The sequence below is a fragment of the Boleophthalmus pectinirostris genome, unplaced genomic scaffold (genome assembly GCF_026225935.1).
Source record: "Boleophthalmus pectinirostris isolate CB_2022bp ecotype Guang Dong unplaced genomic scaffold, ASM2622593v1 HiC_scaffold_7, whole genome shotgun sequence".
NCBI lineage: Eukaryota > Metazoa > Chordata > Actinopteri > Gobiiformes > Gobiidae > Boleophthalmus > Boleophthalmus pectinirostris.
This window is the reverse complement of record NW_026571473.1, coordinates 15,722,525-15,746,845: the sequence shown is the minus strand read 5'-3', so window position 1 is coordinate 15,746,845 and position 24,321 is coordinate 15,722,525. Positions and strand designations below refer to the sequence as shown.

Below are 24,321 nucleotides of genomic sequence, written 5' to 3'. Positions count from 1 at the left end.
CAAGAGCCAGTTCCCATTGATTGTATGGTATCTTCATAAGAATCTTTTAAAAGGTAAATTCACAAATGTTGAAAACTGGTAATATTAGTGTCAATACCCAAGATCTCACTATATGACAGTATACATTTTAACAGCATCAATTTAGTTCTACTGTATTGGCCTATTAAATGTTATGATGTCATCTGAAACTCAGAAAGACAGCAGGCTGTAGCCAGTGAGCCAAGTTGATATGGATTTTGCCCTCTGATCTGGGGCAGGATCTGTCCATGTGTTAGGTATAATAGATCCATGATGGTTGGCTTCTTGTGGTATTTGAGCAAAGTGATGATGAATGAACATTATGTTAATACCAGAGATCTATAACACTTCCATGGTGAATACACCTTGCATGGTCCTCCTATGATGTCACTTCCTGCCGTCACACAACAGCCAGTTCAGGCCAGTTCACTATTGTAGTACAGAGGCTGTCCCACTGAGCTGTCAATACGCAGAGCCCGAAAGCTCCCATCCGCTGCTTCTCTGCTGCGACAAAATTTTCCCATTAAACTTAGTCCGTTTTCTGCTTCAACGACGTCTTCTTCCAGATAACAGTGGCTTTAGTGTCATAATGACTCGGAGGTGATCTTCAGCGTGTCCAGGTGGTTCTGGTAAGTGTAGATCTTTATATTATGGTAAGCGGGATATGTCATGTTGTACATTACCTTGGTGCTGTCATCATCACCCATGTGCTACATAGCGAGGCTAGCGCTAAGGCGGTAACGTGGACACCCGTTTTCTGTTTCCATGTGCTCCTGCCGAAACGCGGGCTTCTTCAATAAATGTGTTATTTCGATGAAGCTGTTCAAAAAAATAAAACTAAAAAATGAAATGATGTAAGAAACGTGGAAGATGAAGTAGAATCTGAGTAGCGAGCTAACAATGACACGGGGCTAAGGCTAAGCAGTTAGCTCACGTCTAAAAATTTCCTTATAAAGCATTTCCCATATGCTTATATTAGTAGCCGTGAGTCACTGTCATAACGTGACTATTAGTCTGTCACACATACCCTTATAATAAAATATAATTACGTACTAAATTACTTTGCAGCCCATTAATGTACGTGCTTCTGCCTAAGCTGCAAAACCAAATTCAATTGTATGATTTATTTTGTTTATTTACTATAACAGTATCACCTCTCAATCGTTTGAGTTCTTATCTAAGCCCTCCTTCAAACTATTATCGTTTTATTATCTTGATATAGTTGAACTATTCTTGGTCACTAACAGACCTTCATAGTGAACATGAATTTGCCTGTTTTTGCGTCTACAAAACGTTGACTTTCCACGTCTGTAAGTAGCACAGTCAATATTGAGTAATGTGAAGTTTCTTAACCATAAGAGAGGAGGGGTTTGCTTTAGTGAGGCAATTGTGACAGAGTTACTTATGGGAAGTATATAGGCCTGCTGCACCGTTTACCTGCTCCGTGTTGCTACATAATAGGATCTTATTTCATACCTTTTTTCTGCTACACAATGCCATAAGTTGCCACAAATGGTTATATAACGCATTCCAGTGTTACTTGTATAGACTGGCATGCTCACTTAATTTATACACTTGTGAGTTTGGAAATTACTTGGCCCTAGGGGTGTGAGATATGCTCAAAACAGAGGAATCATCTCAGAATTTTTAGATGTGATATCATGATTTAGAGCTGATCATAATTCATCCAATTAGGGTCTTTTTTAATCCACCATTATGAACTTAAAACATTTAACTAAAGCCATCTACCACTGCTGAGAGTCCACATTTATTTCACTGTGATTGATTACATTTACCTGTCAGTCATTCAAGGCTGACCCATAAAGGATGGAGTGAAGAGCTACAGAACCAGACAAAAATATAAAAACACTGAGTCACATTGTCCCGATTTAAACAAAATAGAATATTACCCCAGGATAGGATCACTAGGGATGCAAAAATTGGCAAATCGCACAGGCTGCTGTTTTTGAAGTACCACAATTTCCTCCACAAGCAACAAAATTTCGGTCTTCTATAGCATAAAATTGGTAACCCTGTAATTAAAGTACATGTGATTCTTGCTGGTTTGTAATTTCTCTTCAATTCTCCTGGATGTGATTAAAATGTGTACTTTGATCAGAATCTGATCATTAAAACATAAAATGTGAAATATAGTCGCAATCAAAAGAAAAATCACAATTAAAATCATTCACCTTTTTTTTAGTTAATGTTTTTATCACCATATCATCTGGCTCTTCTTGGCCTAGTTTAAGAAGTTGCTGCCTGGTATTCCACGGGCGTTTGAGACCATCCCACATGGCTTTCACAGTGAGGAAAAGCCTACAGCATGTAATATGAGTTCTGCCGCTGTTGATTCAGAGTCCACATGTGAAATATCCTGACATGGTTATAGTCCTTTCCACATATCTCCAATGTTTGTCCTGGGCGCCTCAAAGCGGAGAGGTGAGCTTTGTTGTGCTGCTCTAGAGGTTTACCTTGAACAAGAGAAGGACAAGTCCATGACCCACATGAAAGAAGGTTACACTAAAGCATTTGATGCAAAATAAAGTAGAGACAACTGTGAAACTTGACACTGTAATGTAAAGCTTGGAACACTTTTATACAAGCTGACAGGTATGTTTCCCATCCAACATAGAGTATGCATTATCACAATAACAAGCAGCAATTTGGACAGTTTGTTAGTCAAAATTCTGTTGTTTTTGGAGAAGATGATGTTATATGACTAATGTCATAACAGCATCACGGCCAGCACTATATGTACCACGAGATGCAGTTTGTGTAAAATGTGTTTTAACAATGAGATATAGTGGCCTAATTAGGGCTGTGCAAAAATATCAAAATATCGATATATTAACGATTATCGTTTAATGTGATGATACAGTATCGATATCATGGGCTGCTGTATCGCTATATCACAAAGAGTATTTTTTGGTGTATTTTACAAAATTATTTTGTTACAGTGCTACAGTTTTGTTGCTTGTTCAGGGGAAGGAAACTCTTGTGACACATTTGACATTTTCACTGTTTTGAGGATTAAAATGTTTGTGTTTTATATGAACATTGCACAAGAAGTAGCTTGAGAAAGACTTTTAGTATCACAGCCATGATTTAGCCTTTATTTTTATTGAACCGTATCAAATCGATTTCAAATATATCATATCGAATCGAAAGCTCACTGTATCGAGATATGTATTGTATCGTGGCCTGTGTATTGAGGTATGTATCGTATCGGCAACTTCTTAATGATACCCAGCCCTAGGCCTAATTGGAACCAACCAAGGAATCATATTTTTAAACATATATTTTTATTTAGATAAAATAATCCTTATATTTTTTATTGTTATCTCTTAAATTTCTCACAACAACAGTATAATGAAGTGGATGAAGGGCACTGGTGTTTTAAGCTCCTGTACAGTGTTATTTTCTCATAGAGTCGACACTGTTAATCCACAGGCACATGCTTTGACTTAAACCCCTCTCACTTTTGGTCTGTTGGATTGTTTTTCCTGAGTTTCTGCTCTCTTTCTCCTTAGCAGTATTTTCTCAGGCCTGAATTGAACTGTCTGTTAGACATTGATACTAATGTCAAACATTAACTGTAATACCCTGTGAAATTTAGGCCATCACCTTGGGCTGAACTAATTTCCGTCTTATTTGTTAGTTCAATTTAAAATTAGAAGCAATTTGGAAAAAATTTATGCAATAAAGCTTTTTGTTTCACTTACATTCTTGTGTGTGGCTCAAAAACTGGTAATTTTCTGTAATCCTGTAAAATTCTTGGAACGAGTCAGTGATCCAAATTCAAGGACAAATAATTCTTACTTGACCCTTTACATACCTTTTTAGATGTAATCATAATCTAAAATTAATGAATGTATATTGCTTGTTGATAAAGCTCTATGACTATATGTATATGACTGCCATGACTGCGTAGGGCGGGCCATAACCAGATGTGAGGCTACCTGTGTGCACAGCTGATGTTGGGCAGGTGGTTCAGAGCTAATGTGATAATGAGCCTGTGCATGAGGAAGGACTTGGTCGCAGAATGAGGGGAAGTGATAGCGAGAGCACATTGAGCACATGCAGCTTGATGGCAACAAAACACTTTTTCCTCACAATGTTTCCATGAATTATCAACTTGTGTCATTAGGTCATGGCCCATTGTTAATTGTCTGGATTTACTCTCCCTGATTTATTTACCAGTGAGTTGGGTGGGTGACAGCGATTAGAGTAACTATATTGATATTTTTTTTAGAGTATCCCATCAGTATTCAGACAATATTATGTTCTCCAACAAAATGTGCCAGAACGCATGTTTAAAGGGCCCGTATTATGCTATTTATCTGATCAGTGTTATATGTTCTCATCAAAAACATATCCAGAGTTGTGTTTTGTTTCATTTACATGTTTAACACACAAAACCTGTAAATTTAAGCTGAGTTCTTCACTTAAACTGAAAACATTCTGCTTCACCTCTACCTTCCCATGTCATGTGGTAATACAGGAAGTGAAGTACTCCACTGTGTTTTTAAACTCCTTACATATTCAATAGAAAATTGTAGCTGTTGACTTGAAAACTACCGCTTCAAATCTCTAAAGCCCAAAGTGGCATTTTGGGCTTTAGAGATTTAGACAGACTAAAAATAAAGGCTTACTCACACATGTATGAATGAAACAAAATGGAACTCCAGGTATGTTTTTGATAAGATAACAACATTCTTACATGGCCTAAATTTCACAAGACTGATTTGCGTAATATAGGACCTTTAAATGTATTCATGGAGGTTTAAGTAAAAGACAAACTGCATTTTACCACACAAGTATCATCCTTATATGAAAGACTGGCATAAATCTGGGCTCTTTTTTTTCAGCATTTTCAGATGTTTTTTTATTATAAACATTGATATTCTATATTCATTTGCATTGATTTCAATAAATCAATTTGCTGCGCACCTCACCTCTAATGGTGCAAAACAACAAAATATCATTCCCAAGATTATCATATATTTATTCATAAGAAATGTATAATAACTGTATATAACTAGGGTAGAGGAATGGGAGAGACTATTCAACACGCACAATGCTGAGGCGTATGATTGGAGCCTCTCTACCACTGGACCATAGTTTTATTGCTTACTACTTTGGTAGTAAAGTAACATATTTAAAACACCCACACATTTCTGCCAGTGTTTTCTTCTTTTTTTAATTTGGCAATGTTTTCTTATTAATACAATAGCAGACTAATCAAATTTTAGACAATGCGGCTTTAGGCTGGCTCAGACTATAAATATAACTGCAGTCATGCTGACTTCAGGAGGCCTCATATGGGGCTTCCTTAGTTGCAACATTTATGATTTCATCTGTCAATTCATAACCTTATGATTGCATTTAAAATGCTTATCAATATTGTCTTTACTGAATTTCTTGCTTGTTTCTATTGGCGAATGCAGATAAAATAGATGCTTTTTTTTTTTAACAATTTGTACAGATCCTCGTGTGATGACAATTTTACATCAACAAAGTTTAATACATTTGAAACATTCTTGAACTTTTTATTCTGTTCTTCTCAGGGTTCCAGGTTGGTGTGGTGAGAAAGCTAGCTAACTGCGGGGAGGACCGCCTGGGGCACTGTGCACCTGGCATTCAAGGTACTGCAATATTAACAAACCATCAAACTTTAGTTTCAATGCAGTTCCCATTTATTTAGAAATAAGAAAGTATAAGTAATTCGATGCTCATTGTAAAAGGTAACTTTGATGTAGATTACTTATGTTATATTATTTATAGTGCTGTCATGCGATTAAAAAATTGAGAGATTAATTAATTATTATCTGTAATTAATTAATCTAATTAATCTCTTTTTAACCTCACCTAAAAATTGCTGAGAAAAGCCTTCAATTTGAGGTATTTTCATTTAAATTCTTTATTACATTATTGTGGCAGATCAAAAGACTGATATAGAACAAAAAAAGTGACTTTATAAAGTAATTTATTGTTTAACAAACTTTAACAAATGCAGTCACTTACATTCCACAGTATCATCATTATTATTACTATTACTAATCTGCAGTGTTGGGAAGGTTACTTTTAAAATGTATTCCCCTACAGATTACAGATTACATATCCCAAAATGTAGTTTGTAACGTAATCCATTTAATTAATTAAAGTAAGTAACGTAATTTGAATACTTTGAATTACTTGATATTGTCATGCTTTTTAAAACTACATGAATGTAGCAACTGCATCCTGCAAATGTTGTTCTTGTTTGTTCTCTTCAAATTGGCTGTTGAGCCCAAGTCATATTAAAAATATTATTGATAGAGAAATGCTTTATATATGAGATCACTGGTTTTAGTCCTGGTTTAGACCTGCTTTAGTCCTACTTTAGTCCTAGTTTAGTCCTGAAATGGGTTTTAGTCCTGTGTTAGTCCTGGTTTAGTCCTGGTTTAGACAGACCTGGTTTTAGTTCTGATTTAGTCCTGGTTTAAGTTCTGGTTTAGACCTGGTTTTAGTCCTGGTTTAGTCCTGGTTTAGTCCTGGTTTAGTCCTGGTTTAGACCTGGTTTAGACCTGGTTTAGTCCTGGACTGGGTTAGTCCCGGTTTTAGTCTTGGTGTTAGTTCTGGTTTAGAGGCGCACAGGAGGAAGCGCGGTTTACGCAGCGTACGCGAGAAAACGTACGCGGCGCACGGGAGGACAGCGGTGTCCGCTCAGTAACTACGGAAGGAAACGTGGTCCGCGCGTTCTCAGGTTAATAACGAAGATGAAGGTGTGTGTTTGTGTTTGTGTGTGTGTGCTGTCCTCACGACACGTGACTGGGTGAAGCTAGACAGCCAGCGAACCAATAAAGAAAGCTCCGTACACAAGGCGTACTTTTCTTGTTTTATGGAGGTCTCTTGCATGTGGTGATACATTAATATAGTAACTGAAACATACAGAAAAGGAAATGCACATTACCAACTACACAGTACATGTACAAATAGAAGTAGCTAGCTTATACACGTGTATTACTGCAGTAGTTAGCAACAAGTTCCGATATTTATATGAAAAGAAAGAAAATACATACACAGCCTCAAACAAGTGCTTGTGAACTCTCAAATACTTACAAAGACGAAAATTTGCCAAGGTTTAAACATTAAGAACAGAATCAGCGTATACAAGTGTTATTCGGACTTCTGCCGTGAAACTGCTTCATTTGTGCGGAGAAAAACGTCAAAGATCATGTGTAACATCAGAGCGCTCACTCTGTACGAAAAACAAAACGATCCTTAATGATGAAGATGTCCCACTCTGACAACCTTACCCAAATATTTTTAACAGTTTGGCAACATGAAATAAACGTATTTAATTACCAATGAATTCACTTATTTACTTTTAAGTGACTTATTAAACTTATGAAATATGAACCTTATGAAATGATGTCTTTTATCCCAAAGACATGACAGTGTGTTTGTGTGCGTGTCCCCTCATGTGGCAGGTCACTATAGGACAGTAGTGCAGACATCATGAGCCTATGCAGGTTGTTTTCACCAGTGACATTTAAGTTGTAGGCGATTTTATATTTGTTATTTTCTTTTATATTTCACATTGGGAGAATAATTTCCAAGACACGAATGCGTTTTTACCTGTGCACTGCTGACTCTGTTCTACTGGCTCTTCGACCTCGTCCATTGTGCGACTAACGCCGCCAGTGTTAACATGACATTTACATCGCTCTTACTGCGTGTGTTTTGTGTGGGTTTCCGGCAATGAGTGGAATTACCGAAATAAAATAAAAATTATAAATGTGTTTTTTGTGTGTGTGTGTGTGTGTGTGTTGTTGTCCCAACAACACATAAAAACAGATTTTATAATAAAGCAACTCGCATACAAAAACAGTAAAGTTAGAGATTAAAAATGAGAGTAACGCGATTAAAAAACATAACGCGCTAAATATGACTGTAATTAATTCATCGCAATTAACGCGATAATTTGACACCCCTAATTATTTATATAGTTACCTTATTTGCTCTAGAGTGATTCTTTAAGATAAAATGATAATCTATTCTATGGGGCTGTTTGCACCTTATAATTTACTCTTTACTGTTCTGACATCTCCTAAAACAGACCACATACATCAGTCTGTATCATCTTGTATTTAGAGATCCCATGTATGTAAAAGTTTGCTTCATGTTATCTGAATTCACACAGGAAAAGCAAAAGTCTTATGAAAGACTGTAGTCATCATACTCCATGTTGGTATTTCCAGTCATTGCAGAGCCTTTAGTGGGGGTTTTCTGGTGCACTGCACTCAGCAGCTAGCGCCAGTCAGGGGCTGCCTCTGTAAAATAGAAGGAAAGGGCTTGGTCCACAGTGTGCCAGAGAGAAAGTGCAGCCTAGTGCAGTAGATAAGATCAAAGTGTAGCAAGAGCATTTTTTGTCACATTGCCTGTAATGCGGTGGCCCTAGTCTGCATTGTGTTCTGGGGCTATGACCAGCTCTAGTCAGTTCTGTTTTTTAAATCAATGTTGGACTCACAGTAGAAAAGGTGTTTACAACATTGGCAAGTACTGAGACAGTGAGATACTTTGAGTGGGTGTTCACCTGCCGTGTATTTCATCGCGGACATGCAGCAGCATGCTTAAGTCAACAGACGCACAGGGATGTGAAAAGTGAAAAGACACGCCTTTCACCTCTACATAAAATCTCTGGGCTCAACATCTGTTGTTTTTACTGATACCTGATTATGTTTTAGTTTCGATGTCTTGTAGCCATAAAGGCTACAGTCTTTGTTTATTAAATGTGCTGTAGAAATAAAGTGGATTGGATTGTGTGGACCTTTTTATGGCATTACAAATCTTACATTACTGTGAAGAGTAGAGTCAGTGTGACATGCTATCTAAGAAATCTCACTGTACAAGTGCAAGTGACACCATAGGCTTTCCTTGGCAGCTGTCTCATTCTGAGGAACAACTGGGGGTAAGAGGAGGGCAGGTTTGATATTGAGTAACACAGATCTGATGACTGTGTGTGAGACTTTAACGCTAAACATGATTCTGATTCAGGTCAAGCAGCTGTTTCTAAACCTTAATCTAAAAATATACATATTATTTTAAGCATTTAATTTAGAAGTACAATTCATGTTCATTTTCCTACTGTACGCGTATTTTTAATAATTTGTAGTCACAATCAAACTGTGTCCGTTGTGTTGCAGTCACTCAGGAGGGGGCTTGGAATACGGCAGCATGGAGAAGGAAGACTTTAAGGTACTCAATAAAGGAGAAGAGGAGGAGATGGTGCGTATCCTGTCTTTATGTCTATGCAGATGTCTATTGGACTTTGTTTCAAAATGTACTTTTCTGTCTTTCTAGGAGCTGCATGGCTATCGCTTGTGTCGATGGCGACTGGCTCTTGTAGGCCTTGGAGTGCTTTGTACAGGGGGCTTCCTCCTCCTGTTGCTGTATTGGATGCCAGAGTGGTGCGTCAAATCCACCTGCACCCGGACCACAGCGCGGGATGCAGAAGTGGTGCTGTTACAATCCACAGTACGTACGTATGGTGTGGGCTAAAGGCAGGGCTTGAATCAGAGTTTAAACATTGACAGTGTAAAATGGATACTCCTACCACACTTCATAGATGATTGTCTGAGGTTTACTGGGGAGTCTAATTATTTATGGTCTAAATTTACAAACTTGCTGTATAGCTCTTGGTCATTGATCATTACCACCTGTGAAATGTGTTGATAAACTGTCCCGATGTTGTTATTTCAGTACAACAACACTATTGTCTTGGCACAAATGCATTTTTTGGTTCTTAGACAGTGGCTTGTGCAGGAATGTTCAAATCCTTTTCTCAGTTCTTCCTCGCCTCTGTGGGTGGGTGCACAAGTTTGTGTGTGTGTGTTTGCATTCTTTTCTCCATTGTTTATTGTTCTAGCTTGTAAAATTCATGTATGGAGTAAAAATGACTAGGATTTTCATGCTAATGTATGCCCCAAGCATACCAATGACAATTAGAAATGACAGATTTTTTATAACCATGTATGTTTTGGATTTTTAAAATGTATTAGGATGAATTCCGACGCTGGTTCTTGGCCAAGGTACGAGTGATGCTTGCCCCGGGGAGCAACCCCTTCCACAGCCTGGAGACCCAGACCACCTCCCCCTCCTCTCCCTCTGCCCCCTCCTCTCCCTCCTCTCCCTCCTGTCCCTTCTCATCCCCCATGTCTCCCCCTTTGGCCAACGGACACACACCTCATCCCTCCGATGGCAGCCCTGCTCAGGAGCTTGTCAAAAGATATGCTGACTACCAACCTTCACAAGTAATCAAACTCTTCTGCAAATAATACTGTCATAATAATATAGTTGTAAAAACTATACTTTCTTTTCCACAGATCCGTTATTTTACCTTGCATAGCACAAAGTATTATTGGAACGATGCAAAGCAGAACTTTGAGGTTTTAAAGTGAGTCTTTCCAAAACAGTTATCAAGCCACAATGCATTTGACTGCAGCTGCTGTAAATGTAGATTTATCATTTAATGTTATGCAATGCATATTATTGTTACAGTGGCCTGGAGGATCTGCAGCTCAACTGCTCTAGGCTCCATTCTGAACATAGCGGAGGCTTGTGCCAGAACCAGCAGGAGTACAGGTGAGCTTTGTAGTTCTCTAAACACAAAGTCAATAAAGACTTTAAACCACCAGCAAAAATGGAAGCCTCAGACATTTTCTGTGTCCCATCTACAACTCCATCCTTAAACCTAAAACGAAGAGAACAATCGGGGTAGCCAGATTAGGGCTAGAGGTGTTAAAACACTCATTATGGGCCTGAATGATTATGCTAATATGACCCCACACTTTGTACAGATGAATAGTCCTAGCTACTAAACTAAACTGTAAATAAGTAGGGTGTAGGTTTTAGAGTAGTTTTAGTGTATTTAGCTCCTTCCTTAGGCAGTGTCCACCAGCATTCAACCTAAATATTTGTTTGTCCAGTTGACAAATTGAATTTTTCCTTTGCCATGGATTCTACGTGGAAGACTGAGGGATTCTACACACATGTAAACCACTGAACTATTTGAACCATGCGTCTGTTACAGGAGACTGTTCTTTGGAATGAATGAAATTGAAGTGAAAGTGCCTTCTGTTTTCAAGCTGCTCATCAAAGAGGTTACAAACATTTCTTGGGTCCTTTTGAGTTTGAATTTGTTTTGTAATAATGTCACGTAATTGTATTTTCATAGGTTCTCAACCCTTTCTACATCTTTCAACTCTTCAGTGTGATCCTGTGGAGTGCTGATGAGTATTACTACTATGCTATGGCCATTATGTTGATGTCGGTCATATCCATAGCTACCTCTCTGTACACCATCAAAAAGGTTTGTTAGTATTGGACTTTGGAATGATTTTCATATTTTTCTACGTGTTACAGTTGTAATTGACTTTTTTACTGTTTAGCAATATGTCATGCTACATGATATGGTGGCAGCTCACAGTATTGTCCGTGTATCTGTTTGCCGAGCCAACAATGGTAAGTATTTTTAAGACCACTAGAAATATTACATGTTATATTTTTTGGTAATTTGTAATTTTTGCACTTTTTTCCGGTACTAGATATTGACGAGATTTTATCTACTGACCTTGTGCCTGGTGATGTGATGGTCATCCCCAGTAATGGGACTATCATGCCTTGTGATGCTGTGCTAATCAGCGGCACCTGCATTGTCAATGAAAGCATGCTCACAGGTAAGAACATATTGGCTTAAATCAGACCAATGATGGTATACTAATCTCACTGTTAATGTAATTATTATTATTGTTATTAGGTGAAAGTGTTCCAGTGACTAAGACCAACCTTCCAAATCCATTGCCTGGGGACAGGAGGGACTCTGATGGTGCCTACAACACAGAGGAGCACAAGAGACACACTCTCTTCTGTGGCACCAACGTCATCCAGACGCGTTTCTACACAGGTGAACTGGTGAAGGCACTGGTGGTTCGTACAGGTTAGTAGGATTGCCAAGAAAATGGATACTCAAATTATCATTAGTCCTTAAACTAGTAATGATAATTGTATAAAAACATTGTGTTTCATTATAATGTTTTCCTTGGCCAACAATATCGCCCAATGTCTGTAAAAGTTTATGTTGTGCGCTTTCAGAATATTTGCAGCTTATGTTTACATATTTTTCAGGTTTCAGCACAGCAAAAGGCCAACTTGTGCGTTCCATCCTTTACCCAAAACCCACTGACTTCAAGTTGTATCGAGATGCCTACCTCTTCCTCTTGTGTCTAGTTGGTGTGGCAGGAATTGGTTTTATCTACTCCATTGTCCTCAGCGTCATGAATGAGGTTATTTAAATATTATAATTTTGATTTTTTTTTTTAAACCACATTAAAAACATAATCAAGCACGATTCTAAGGACTAGCTGAATCATGGATAGAGGCGTCTGTTCCCTAGGTTCCTGCTGGTACCATAGTTATTGAGTCCTTGGACATCATCACCATTACTGTGCCACCTGCACTCCCAGCTGCTATGACAGCGGGCATTGTGTATGCTCAGAGGCGTCTTAAACAGATTGGAATATTCTGCATTAGTCCACAGAGAATAAATATCTGTGGGCAGATCAATCTGGTCTGCTTTGACAAGGTGAGCTTTACAGCATTGTTTTATTTGTTGTGCATCTTTATTGAAATTCAGTTTCTGCTTTTTATGTATTTCTATGTACTATTTTTATGTAAATCATTTGTTTTTACAGACAGGAACTCTTACAGAGGACGGTTTAGATCTCTGGGGAGTTCAGAGAGCAGAGAATGGCAGGTATGCTAGTCTGCCTACTACTCTGTGTTATGCTGTTCTGCTTCCTGTTAGAACTGGATTTGTATTTATCTGTCTGTAACATATTTGTGTTTGACGATTTTCTAGTTTTCACCTCTCAGAGGAATCCGCTTATAAGGAGAGTCTTGTAAAGTCTCAGTTTGTGGCCTGCATGGCCACCTGCCATTCGCTAACCAAAATAGACGGCCAGCTGTCAGGGGACCCACTAGACCTCAAAATGTTTGAGGCTACAGGCTGGGTAAGCCAACACATGTGTTCATCATGACAACAACTAAGTGTCTCCAACATCTTGCTAGTAGTTCTGTCAAACAATATGTAACAAACTTCCTATGCTTTTTTGGATCCAGATTCTCGAAGAGGCCACTGAGGAAGAAACATCTCTCCACAACCGGATAATGCCCACAGTAGTCCGTCCTCCAAAACAACTGTTGCCCCAAGACGTCGCTATATCAGCTGAGCAAGACATGGTACACTGAGTATGAGATCATTTTGAGATTTCAATAAGGAAGCCACAGAGTCTGACCGGTCATTTTGTTTGTTTTTAGGAACTTTATGAGCTTTCTGTAAGTTTTCTTTTGACACAATGACATCTTGTCACATTTTGCAATTTTTAAATCTTTGAAAAGGTCATAAACAATGATCAATGTTTAGGTTTTTTTTGTATTTTGTATGTTTACAGTCTGCCTATGAGATTGGTATTGTGCGTCAGTTTCCCTTTTCATCAGCCCTGCAGAGAATGAGTGTAGTTGCCCGTTTATTGGGTGAGAAGCGAATGGATGCCTACATGAAAGGCGCTCCAGAGGTGGTGGCTAGTCTTTGCAAAAAAGATACAGGTAACTTGTCTTCTGTATGATGAATTTTTATACAAAATCACTTTTTAATCTCCTGTTTATTATTCTTTTTAGTACCAGCAAATTTTGCAGACATTTTGGAGGGCTACACTAAAGAAGGGTTCAGGGTCATCGCTTTGGCTCATCGTCGTCTTGAATCAAAACTTTCCTGGCACAAGGTCCAAAATATCAACAGGTAATTTCCATCGTATGTAGTTTTTCTAAACATTTATAAATTTATATATCAGCAAATATTGTTTTTTTCTGTCTGAATCAGATTTGGGCTATACCATTTCCTGACTTTTTTTTTATATATATCTTTTTTGCATTTTAGGGATCATATTGAGAAAAATATGGAGTTTCTTGGTTTAATCATCATGCAAAACAAACTTAAGGCCGAAACCCCAGGTGTGCTGAAAGACCTCCATCAAGCCCATATTCGCACAGTTATGGTGACAGGTGAGGACTTTTTATAGTGACCCTAATTTACATGTGGTTTCCTTCATGAGTGAACGGAAAGTTTCCACTCCACCACTGTTAGTCTAAAATCTATTAATGAATATTGATGATATGATATGATTAGTGTGATCTCACCTATCAACTAAATTGATAGAGTTGATTGAATTGTTTCTGACTTTTGTGGACATGTAATGGTGTATATGATGTGCATATATATGATGATTTTTAAATGAAACTTCAGGTGACAACATGCTGACGGCCATCTCAGTAGCCAGGGACTGTGGGATGATTCCACCTCAGGACACGGTCATCATTGCAGATGCTCTTCCTCCCCATGACGGACAGTCCGCCAGAATCAACTGGAGATATGCTGACAAACCAAGCAAAACAACTCGACTAGAGGTGAGCCAAAAAGTATGTTGTAATTTGTACTGTATCTGGTGCAGTACAAGTAATACAATATAAACTTATAACATCTGCAGGAAATTAACATAAGTCTAGAGGATGTGTGCCACATAGATGAGCCCAAAACCCGAGAAATGTTCCACTTTGCTATGAATGGAAAGTCTTTTGCTGTCATAGCAGAACACTTTCCTGACATGCTTCAAAAGGTAGGAAGTTACCTTTCAAGAAGACGAGATCGACACAAACTGCTAAAACCTTTTGTACAATTAAATATTTTCTGTCTTCTAGTTGGTCTTGCATGGAACAGTATTTGCCAGAATGGCACCAGACCAGAAAACTCAACTCATTGAGACACTGCAAGGTGTAGAGTAAGTATATTTCTGTTATTTATTAACATGTTACCATATACAGTAATGGTATATTACTATTTGTGAAGAAGAACATGGCTAATTGGCTGTTACTTTGTTGCAGTTATTACGTTGGTATGTGTGGAGATGGAGCCAATGACTGTGGGGTATGCATTTTCTTTTAAGATTGCATATCATGATAGCATGTTGCGGTATGTAATGTTGCAGACTGTTCTTTTTTTTTATGGTGCAGGCTCTGAAGAGGGCACATGGAGGCATTTCTTTGTCAGAACTTGAAGCTTCAGTAGCCTCCCCCTTCACCTCCAGAACACCAAACATTTCCTGTGTCCCCAGCCTCATCAGGTGTGTGCCAGTTTGTGTTAGATGGGAAAGGAGATAGTAAATGTAATAATCAAACTTTATTGTTTTTTTGACTGTATTGGACATTGATTTTGTGATACTGACCATAAACATTTCATTTGTTAGGGAAGGACGTGCTGCTCTTATAACCTCATTTTGTGTGTTTAAGTTTATGGCCCTCTACAGCATCATTCAATACATTAGTGTCACTCTTCTCTACTCCGTAAGGACTCCTGTGATCTTTTTAATGTTAACCTTACCAAGCAAATGTTTAACTTGCAAAATACATTCTAGATTCTCAGTAACCTCGGGGACTTTCAATTCCTCTTCATTGACATCGCCATCATCCTCATCATTGTTTTTACCAGTGAGTACAGAAGATTTTGATTATCATAGTCTCTGATACTACTGAAAGCTTTTTTAAACTATGTTGTTTTCCTTTGTGTTAGTGAGCTTGAACCCAGCCTGGAAAGACTTGGTTTCTCGGCGTCCTCCTTCAGGTTTGATCTCTGCGCCTCTACTCTTTTCTGTGCTCACTCAGATCATCATTTGCCTGGGCTTCCAAATCATCACATTCCTCTGGGTCAAAGAGCAGCCCTGGTACTCTGTGTGGACTCAGTCATCAGAGTAAGGGATTTTGTAATCTGATTTGTCCAGTGGGTCTTAAAACAATCAGTTAATATCTCTCCTTCCTTCACCCAGTGCCTGCAACAAGTCAAGCAATTTATCGGACCTCAATCATACTGAATTTGATGAACATAATATAAAGAATTACGAGAACACCAGCGTTTTTTATGTTTCATCCTTCCAATATCTCATTGTTGCGATTGTCTTCTCAAAGGGCAAACCATTTAGACAACCAAGCTACAAGAATTGTATGACATATTTCAATCAGTGGGTTATACATAAAAATGTATTATCTCTTTTAAAGTTATTGTTTTCTTTTTTATCCCATAGGGCCTTTTGTGGCATCCACGTTGATCTTATATTTTTTCTTATTGTTCATCATGTTTTACCCAACTGAGGCAATTGATGAGTTTCTTGAGGTAAGTGTAATCCAATGTATTTTGATTTAATTCTCACTAATGCTGCAGTCTTTTCTTTGTTCTTCTCGTGTACAGCTTGTCTGTGTCCCTTTTGACTGGAGAGTGAAGCTTTTACTTGTCATTTTAGCAAATGCAGTTGTTTCTGTCTTGATAGAGGTAAGTTTCACTCCTAATACAAAGTATCACCAAAACATTTTTTCATGTGCAGTTTTTGTTTTCTCATGCAGTGTTCTCATCTTTTACTATCACAACTGACAATTGGAACAGTCTAATGAAAGAAATATTTTATAAATAATAATTGCAATAATATGGTTTGTTGTTTAAGACCACATCTTTTATCAACCTTTTAATTCATAATTTGTTGATGTTGTGACACTCATCGGAGCCGTATCACTTTCTTCCAATCAGATGTTTGCACTTGCACAAATGCTAATAGCTATGCCATCCATCCATCCATTTTCTTCCGCTTATCTGGGGCCGGGTCACGGGGGCAGCAGTCTAAGCAGGGACTCCCAGACTTCTTTCACCCTAGACACGTCCTCCAGCTCTTCCGGTGGGACCCCGAGGCGTTCCCAGGCCAGCCGAGAGACATAATCCCTCCAGCGTGTCTTGGATCTTCCCCTGGGCCTCCTCCCGGTGGGACATGCCCGGAACACCTCTTGAGGGAGGCTCGCAGGAGTTATCTGGAACAGATGCCCGAGCCACCTCAACTGGCTCCTCTCGACGTGGAGGAGCAGCGGCTCTACTCCGAGCTCCTCCCGTGTGACTGAGCTCCTCACCCTATCTCTAAGGGAGCGCCCAGCCACCCTGCGAAGGAAACTCATTTCGAGCGCTTGTATCCGCGATCTTGTCCTTTCTGTCATTACCCGGAGCTCATGACAGTAGGCGAGAGTAGGAACAAAGACTGACCGGTAAATAGAGAGCTTCGCCTTTCGGCTCAGCTCCCTCTTCACCACAACGGTCCGATACAACGACCGCATCACTGCAGATGCTGCACCGATCCGCCTGTCAATCTCACGTTCCATCCTCCCCTCACTCGTGAGCAAGACCCCAAGATACTTGAACTCTTCCACTTGAGGCAGGGACTCTCCACCCACCCGGAGAGGACAAGCCACCTTTTTCCGGTCGAGAACCATGGAGCTGATCCTCATCCCAGCCGCTTCACACTCAGCTGCAAACCGCCGCAGTGCATATTGCAGGTCCTGGTTCGATGAAGCCAACAGGACAACATCATCTGCAAACAGCAGAGATGAAATCCTGTGGTCCCCAAACCGGACCCCCTCCGGCCCCTGACTGCGCCTAGAAATTCTTTCCATAAATACAATGAACAGAACCGGTGACAAAGGGCAGCCGTGACGGAGTCCAACATGCACCGGGAGTAGGTCTGACTTAGTGCCGGCACTGCAAACACAGCTCCTGCTCCGGTCATACATGGACCGGACAGCCCTTAGCGAAGGGCCCCGGACCACATACTCCCAGAACACCCCCCACAGGACACCGCGAGGGACACGGTCGAATGCCTTCTCCAGATCCACAAAGCACATGTGGACTGGTTGGGCAAACTCCCATGAACCCTCGAGCACCCTATGGAGAGTGTAGAGCTGGTCCAGTGATCAATGGCCAGGACGAAAACCACATTGGTCCTCCTGGATCTGAGGTTCGACTATGGGCCAGATTCTCCTCTCCAGTACCCTGGCATAGACCTTACGAAGGCTGAGAAATGTGATTCCCCTGTAATTGAAACACACCTTCTGGTCCCCCTTTTTATACAGAGGGGCCACCACCCCAGTTGCCAGTCCAGAGGTACTGTCCCCGACTGCCACACGATGTTGAAGAGGCGTGTCAGCCAAGACAGTCCCATAACATCTAGAGACTTAAGGTACTCGGGACGGATCTCATCTACCCCCGGAGCCTTGCCACGACGGAGCTTGCCAACCACCTCAGTGACTTCAGCCAGGGTAATGGATGAGTCCACCTCCGAGTCCCCAGTCTCGGCTTCCTCCTCGGAAGACGAAGAAGGTGGGATTGAGGAGATCCTTAAAGTACTCCTTCTACTGCCGGACAACGTCCTCAGTCGAGGTCAACAGCTCTACCCCCGCACTGTACACAGTGTTGATGAAGAACTGCTTCCCCCTCCTGAGGCGCCGGACAGTTTGCCAGAATCGCTTTGAGGCCGTCCGATAGTCCTCCTCCATGACCTCCCCGAACTCCTCTCAGCTCCGGGTTTTTGCCTCCGCGACCGCACGGGCTGCTTCAGGAGTCCCACGAGCCAACAAGGCCCGATCGGACTCCTCCTCCAGCTTGACAGCATCCCTTACTTCCGGTGTCCACCACCGGGTTCGGGCATTATTGCCGCAACAGGCACCACAGACCTTACGCCCCCAGCTCCAAGCAGCTGCATTGACAATAGAGGCCGATAACGAAGCCCACTCGGACTCTATGTCCCCAGCCTCCATCTGAATCCGGGAGAAGTCCTCCCGGAGGTGTGAGTTGAAAGTCCCTCTGACAGAGTGCTCCGCCAGACATTCCCAACAGACCCTCACTACACGCTTGGGCCTACCAGGTCTTTCCGGTTTCCCTCTCAAGGAGTTGGGTTCCAGAGCCCAAACTGTGCGTGGAGGTGAGGCCGACTATATCTAGTCGGTAGCGCTCAACCTCCCGCACAAGCTCAGGCTCCTTCCCCCCCAGCGAGGTGACATTTCATGTCCCCAGAGCTAGTCTCCATGTTTGGAGATCTGGTCGTCGAGGTCCCCGCCTTGGACCGCCGCACAGATCTCCTTGCACCGGCCCCATATGGATCCTCCCGCAGGTGTTGGGCCCACGGAAGGGCGGCCTCACGTCACTCCTTCGGGCTGTGCTCGGCCGGGCCCCGTGGGGAAGGCCCGGCCACCAGGTGCTCGCCGTCAAGCACCCACCCCGGGCCTCGCTCCAGGGTGGGGCCCCGGTGACGCCAATCCGGGCGTATCTGGCCTTGCTGGTACACTCGTCATACAGGGCTTCTGATCTGAACCGTTCTTCGTCTGACCCGTCCCCCCGGACCTGTTTGCCTTGGGTGACCCTACCAGGGGCATTAAGCCCCCGACAACATAGCTCCCGGGATCATTCGGGTACTCAAACCCCTCCACCACGATAAGGTGACGGTTCAAGGAGGGGCTAATAGCTATTCTAAAAGAAAACGCCACCCGATGCTGTGCACTGACTAACTTTCACAAAATTGCTGAAATGAAAAATCAAATGTCAATGATCACATTGTATATATCAAAATCTACAAGCCTTTCATTCACTAAAATTGTCTTACTAATTCACATAAGAATTCAGTTTTGTTCATACAAAACCTGAGTAAAGTGAACTTCTGCTAATAATGAATGAAAACCTGTGCAAACTTTGGCCTCAGCAAAGCTGTTTCATAATCCAATACCAGAAAATGTGTAATCATAATAGCCTCTCTGTAATTCTTTGCCCTGCACACTACGCTATTTCATAGAGCTTCATCCTTGACATCGTCTTATGGAAGCTTGTGTTCAGCCGAGACAAACAGGGCAGCTTTGGCGTCACTCCTGCCGCCCCGACACCACAGGTTGGGAAAATCTGACAATTTTCTTTTCTAGCCTCTTTATTTATTTTGTGGTGTTATCCCTTTGTCACTGCCTCCTAACAGACTACTGCACTTTTCAATGTAACATCTAACTTCTCAAACCTGCTGCTTGTGCAACGATCTAATCTCTTGTGACTCATTGATGGCTGTTCTTAAAAGCTGCTTTTAAAAGCTGCATATTTAAATTATAATTAATAGAATAATGAAAATATATATCTATATATATATATATCTATATATATATTAGTGTTAGTCATGTTTAAAATAGCAACTTTTTAGTTTCTTTACTAGATAGCATTAACCCAATGCATATATTTTTCAATGTGTATTTTTTTAATCTTCCAAGATTTTCAAATTTAGAAATGATATATTCAATTGCATAGACTTCCTAAATTATTTGTTGTATTGGTAAAAAAATATTTACAATCTAATAATTATGTTCATTTTCTTTATTTTGACTCCATGAGCTTGTTTTTGAGATGTTAATAGCTATCCTCAGATTTGTTTTTGCAATTCATGTTCAAGTTCACTGAGAAAACAAAGGTTGTTATGCTGGTATTTAAATAGCTTAAAGTGTATACCTTTGCATTAGTAATTCTGTATCATACCACTACCAACATAAGGCTAATCCTTATGTTCCAAAAGGCTATTAGAGTGAGATCATGAATGTTCCTCTTCTGTTTTTTTTTCTATTTTCTTTTTTATGAATGATCTTTTCAGGGTTCATTTGACCTGCGGGCTTACAAGTGTTTGGTTGAACTCTGCTGCCCTCACAAGATGATACCCAAGGCCCGGTACATGCACCTCGCCCAAGAGCTGAGTGTGGACCCTGACTGGCCTCCCAAGCCCACCACCACCACTGAAGCCAAGACTGGTCCAGAAAATGGCTCCAGCTATCAGATTGGTATAAACTTGTGACGGTTAATCATATTTACCCCCCTCGCTAAGGCATACTGTAAAAAGGCTCCTTGCCTTGTTGCTTTAAGATATTGCTGGTCCTGATATTGTCCAAAACAGAAACCTTCAAACTAAAGCCAAACTGCATTTCATTAAAATAACTGCCTGTAAAACCTCATATTTGGCATAGGAAAGTGTTAAATAGCAAGTATTATTTTATAAACTCTACATCAATATTAGGAGTGGAAATTTCATGTGATCGCACAAACATGAACATGTATTTAATTTTATATTTAATGTTAAACACCCCACTGGAAGACCCTGTCTGAAAACCATAATGGCCAGTTAAAGGGAGAAATTGTAATGCAAGTAACAATGTTGCATATGTATTGGAACAGCTAATGTGTCTGTCCTAAATAAACAGGTTAAAAGCAGCAGGGAGTGACATATGTTGGGATTTCTACTTCTACTAAATCAATAGACCTCTTACTTCTATGTAATGACTTTATTGAAAAATCTTTCAAACCTGCATTACCGTGACTCAGTAACTCTTCAATCTAATGATCACTGTATTGTTAGTGAAAAGGCTGCTTTCACTGATCATTTTGCCTTTGTAATAATTACTCAAAGGGCATGACACAAAATGGATGTAAGCATATGTCTAAATTATATACTCTGTTTAGGCAGATTAGCCTCTGTTAGATAATTAGCACAAATGCTAGCTACAATAGTAGATAGATTAGTTTAAATTTTTTACCAAATAATTTGAGAAATTTAGCAAAATATTTTATAGCCTTTTTATAAATTTATTGTTTTACATACATAAGCCATGCACTGTGACAGCAGCAGCAAAATAGTATGTAGAATAATATTGGACAATATATAACGTTATTTTGTTGGTAAAAAATAAAATGGAGCGTCAGAGCATGCACCTGCTTGTGGACATTAGTGTGCATGATAGTATTTTCATTCAAGTGTCCTAAATCTCCATCATGTCAGCAGAGGCTATACTGTCAATGCCATAATTTTTGCAAGAAATTTCTTCCCATGGAAGAATAAATGGATATGTTATTAATTAAGCATGTCAATATGTTTTTCAATGACTAGCTGGTCTAGGCACTATAAAACATTCATATAAGTGTACCTGTTAACTTTATTAATTGGTTATTTTTCCAAAAGTGCTTTTACATTATCTGCAACTTACAGTTACATAGTGGCTGCTCTAACATGTAACAGTGAATCTGTCATTGTCTTTGTAAAATGTTTTAGTTTTGACAATTCAAATGAATTTGAATCCAGGGCTTATTACTACAATTTAGCCTGCTTTTCATATTAGTGATTTTCAGTCTCTATCAACTTAACCATTATTGAATTTCTGCTTAGGAGTTGGAGTGACATAAATCGACCATTTTTGTTTTTGTGATAACCAAGAATGGCATTGGGCAATGACATTTGCGTGACCCGGAAATGTTATACATTAAAAAAAAAGAAGAAGAAGAAGAAAAATGGTATAAATGTATTTTCTTTCCGAAGACTTGACGTTTAATGTTAACAACAACAACAAGGAAAAAAATGATTGTATGAAATATTATAGAAACAGAGGTTGATAATAAATAGTTGGTTTCTATCTGTAAATATAAAATTAACATATCTACTGTGTTAAGGACTATACAAAATGTATTATTTTGAATGACAAAGGGCTGGCTGAATTTTACTTTTGGTACTGTTTCTGGTTTCTTGGCTGATGCTATACTGTGTATTTTCAGTTTGAAATTGTCATTTTTTTTACACTGGGCATTAATGATACACCAATTCAGGTTTGAGAGCAAAAACTAGCAAACTGCAAATACAAGTATGAGCTGCATCGATGGTGTAAATGACAGTGGTTAATGATTTGAAACATGAAGGGACTGTATGCCTCTAGCACCTTTTATTTAACACAGAGTAACATAAACTAGTGTGTACATAAATAATTGGGTCTGTGTTTATCCATTGTATTCATGCCAAACAAGAATGTAATTGTCAAATGATTGTTGCATTCTTTTGTTTGTAAGTTGACTAAACAATATTGCTGCTAAAGTTCTCTGCTTTTAATCTGCTGTAAAGGTTTTCACCGCCTCCTTAGTATTTAAAAAAAGGAAAATCAAAGCAATGGTACAGTGTAGTTTAAAGAGCTGCTGGGCTTGTATGTAGTGTCATAGAACAAGGTTTCTCACACTCTTGAAAGGCATTTAGTCTGACTTTGACATAATATGGAGCTTTATGTAGTTTCCTCAGGGGAAAGATTAGTGACTTTTACAAAATCAAAGACGTAAATTAACAAGGCAATCTAATAAATTCTCAAAATGGTTAAGAACAATTCTTATAGTGCTTCTACTCTTCTCAACACCTCGTACCAATATTTTATTGGGAAATGTGTACATTTATGACAAATTTTGTACTTTTTAATTTATTTTGTATTTGTTTTTCCCTCATTTTCTTCCTAAAAGTTGTATTTTAGATTGATCTCAATCTCATGATTTTCAATAAATGTTCTTTTAAAATAACAATATACTTTGTGTTTTAATCAGGACAATTTAATGATCAAAACACTTGACACTTAAAGGTAAATCGGCAAAGTAGATAATTAAATTGAAAGACAACCCCTAATGAGCTGCATTAATGGTCCCTATGTAATATACAGTTTATTTAATTCTATATGAAGTGTATATTGGATTAGTTTAGTTTTTTCTTGGTTTTCACATATAAGATTATGGTTGATGGTGATGATGAAGACACCTCATTTTCCAAAGAATGGGGGATCCCTAGTGGCGGACAACATTAGTGCACAATAATCAGCTTTATGTTGCAAACAGTTTTTGGATGGTGCGGAAAATGGTACTAATGACCGATCCCCATGCTCCCGTGACCTGAATTTTGATAGTCTGAGGTCCAAATTGGCATTTCCTTTTTATTCTCAGGACGACTGTTTTATATATCTATAGTGCATACATCAAACTGTGTTTATAGATTTCCAACATAAATTATAATAGTCAATAATATAAATGTATATAAAACAACCACCTGTATAACCCATGGACTGTGTACAGTCTATGGCACAGGTGTCAAACATGCGGCCCGGGGGCCAGATCCGGCCCTCCAAGACCTTTAATCTGGCCCTCGGCTGATTTTCTACTAAAATATTTTAATTTTATTTTTTATTAAAATATTGTTAACTTTCTGCGGTGCTGAGCATAGCAGCATCTCCAGCGTCTCTGTGCGTGGCCCCTCCCACCAGAGCAGCAGAAATGAAGACTTGTCTCTTTCCAAACACTCTTAAAGGACGATCATTTTGACTGTTGACTGTGACACCCTCATCAGCAAAATGTCCAAAATGAGAAAAGTGGACGTCGCGTGCAGGATTTACCGTGAAAAATTGACTTATTCCTATTTATACAAGTTAATGTTAAAGAAGTTCATATTAAAACATTGTGTTGAAATTGTATTTTTCTTTAAGTTTCAGGTTGTTCATAATATATTCATAATAATATTTTGTAAAAGAAAGAGT

General features: G+C 39.4%; 1 protein-coding gene across 4 annotated transcripts; it reads left to right on the top strand.

Annotated features, from left to right (window-relative positions):
- Positions 1-445: 445 nt before the first annotated feature.
- atp13a3 (ATPase 13A3) lies at positions 446-23,325 on the top strand. 4 transcript variants are annotated; one of them, XM_055165347.1, is made up of 35 exons: positions 446-647; positions 5,589-5,666; positions 9,210-9,291; positions 9,367-9,540; positions 10,065-10,316; positions 10,389-10,459; positions 10,564-10,647; positions 11,096-11,165; positions 11,240-11,374; positions 11,454-11,526; positions 11,610-11,741; positions 11,822-12,001; positions 12,190-12,347; positions 12,458-12,646; positions 12,756-12,817; positions 12,923-13,073; positions 13,183-13,302; positions 13,381-13,398; positions 13,515-13,668; positions 13,741-13,861; positions 14,000-14,124; positions 14,366-14,526; positions 14,607-14,735; positions 14,818-14,897; positions 15,001-15,043; positions 15,130-15,239; positions 15,363-15,459; positions 15,531-15,603; positions 15,686-15,863; positions 15,939-16,111; positions 16,194-16,282; positions 16,358-16,438; positions 19,767-19,859; positions 20,598-20,781; positions 22,158-23,325. In XM_055165347.1, exons 3-35 carry the CDS (start codon positions 9,241-9,243, stop codon positions 22,172-22,174), a joined length of 3,828 nt encoding a protein of 1,275 aa, XP_055021322.1. In that variant the 5' UTR covers positions 446-647; positions 5,589-5,666; positions 9,210-9,240; the 3' UTR covers positions 22,175-23,325. The 4 variants fall into 4 exon arrangements, with proteins under 4 accessions (XP_055021322.1, XP_055021324.1, XP_055021323.1 ...); XM_055165349.1 differs by lacking the exon at positions 15,363-15,459 and having other exon boundaries at positions 15,539-15,603; XM_055165348.1 differs by lacking the exon at positions 19,767-19,859.
- Positions 23,326-24,321: the final 996 nt, after the last annotated feature.

What these genes read in the sequence shown, in the direction of transcription:
- atp13a3 (XM_055165347.1), top strand. Translation starts at nt 9,241, where the DNA reads ATGGAGAAGGAAGACTTTAAGGTACTCAATAAAGGAGAAGAGGAGGAG. An exon ending in TGGTGCTGTTACAATCCACA is followed by an intron (nt 9,541 to 10,064) that starts GTACGTACGTAT and finishes AAAATGTATTAG; the next exon opens with GATGAATTCCGACGCTGGTT. An exon ending in GAGACACTGCAAGGTGTAGA is followed by an intron (nt 14,898 to 15,000) that starts GTAAGTATATTT and finishes ACTTTGTTGCAG; the next exon opens with TTATTACGTTGGTATGTGTG.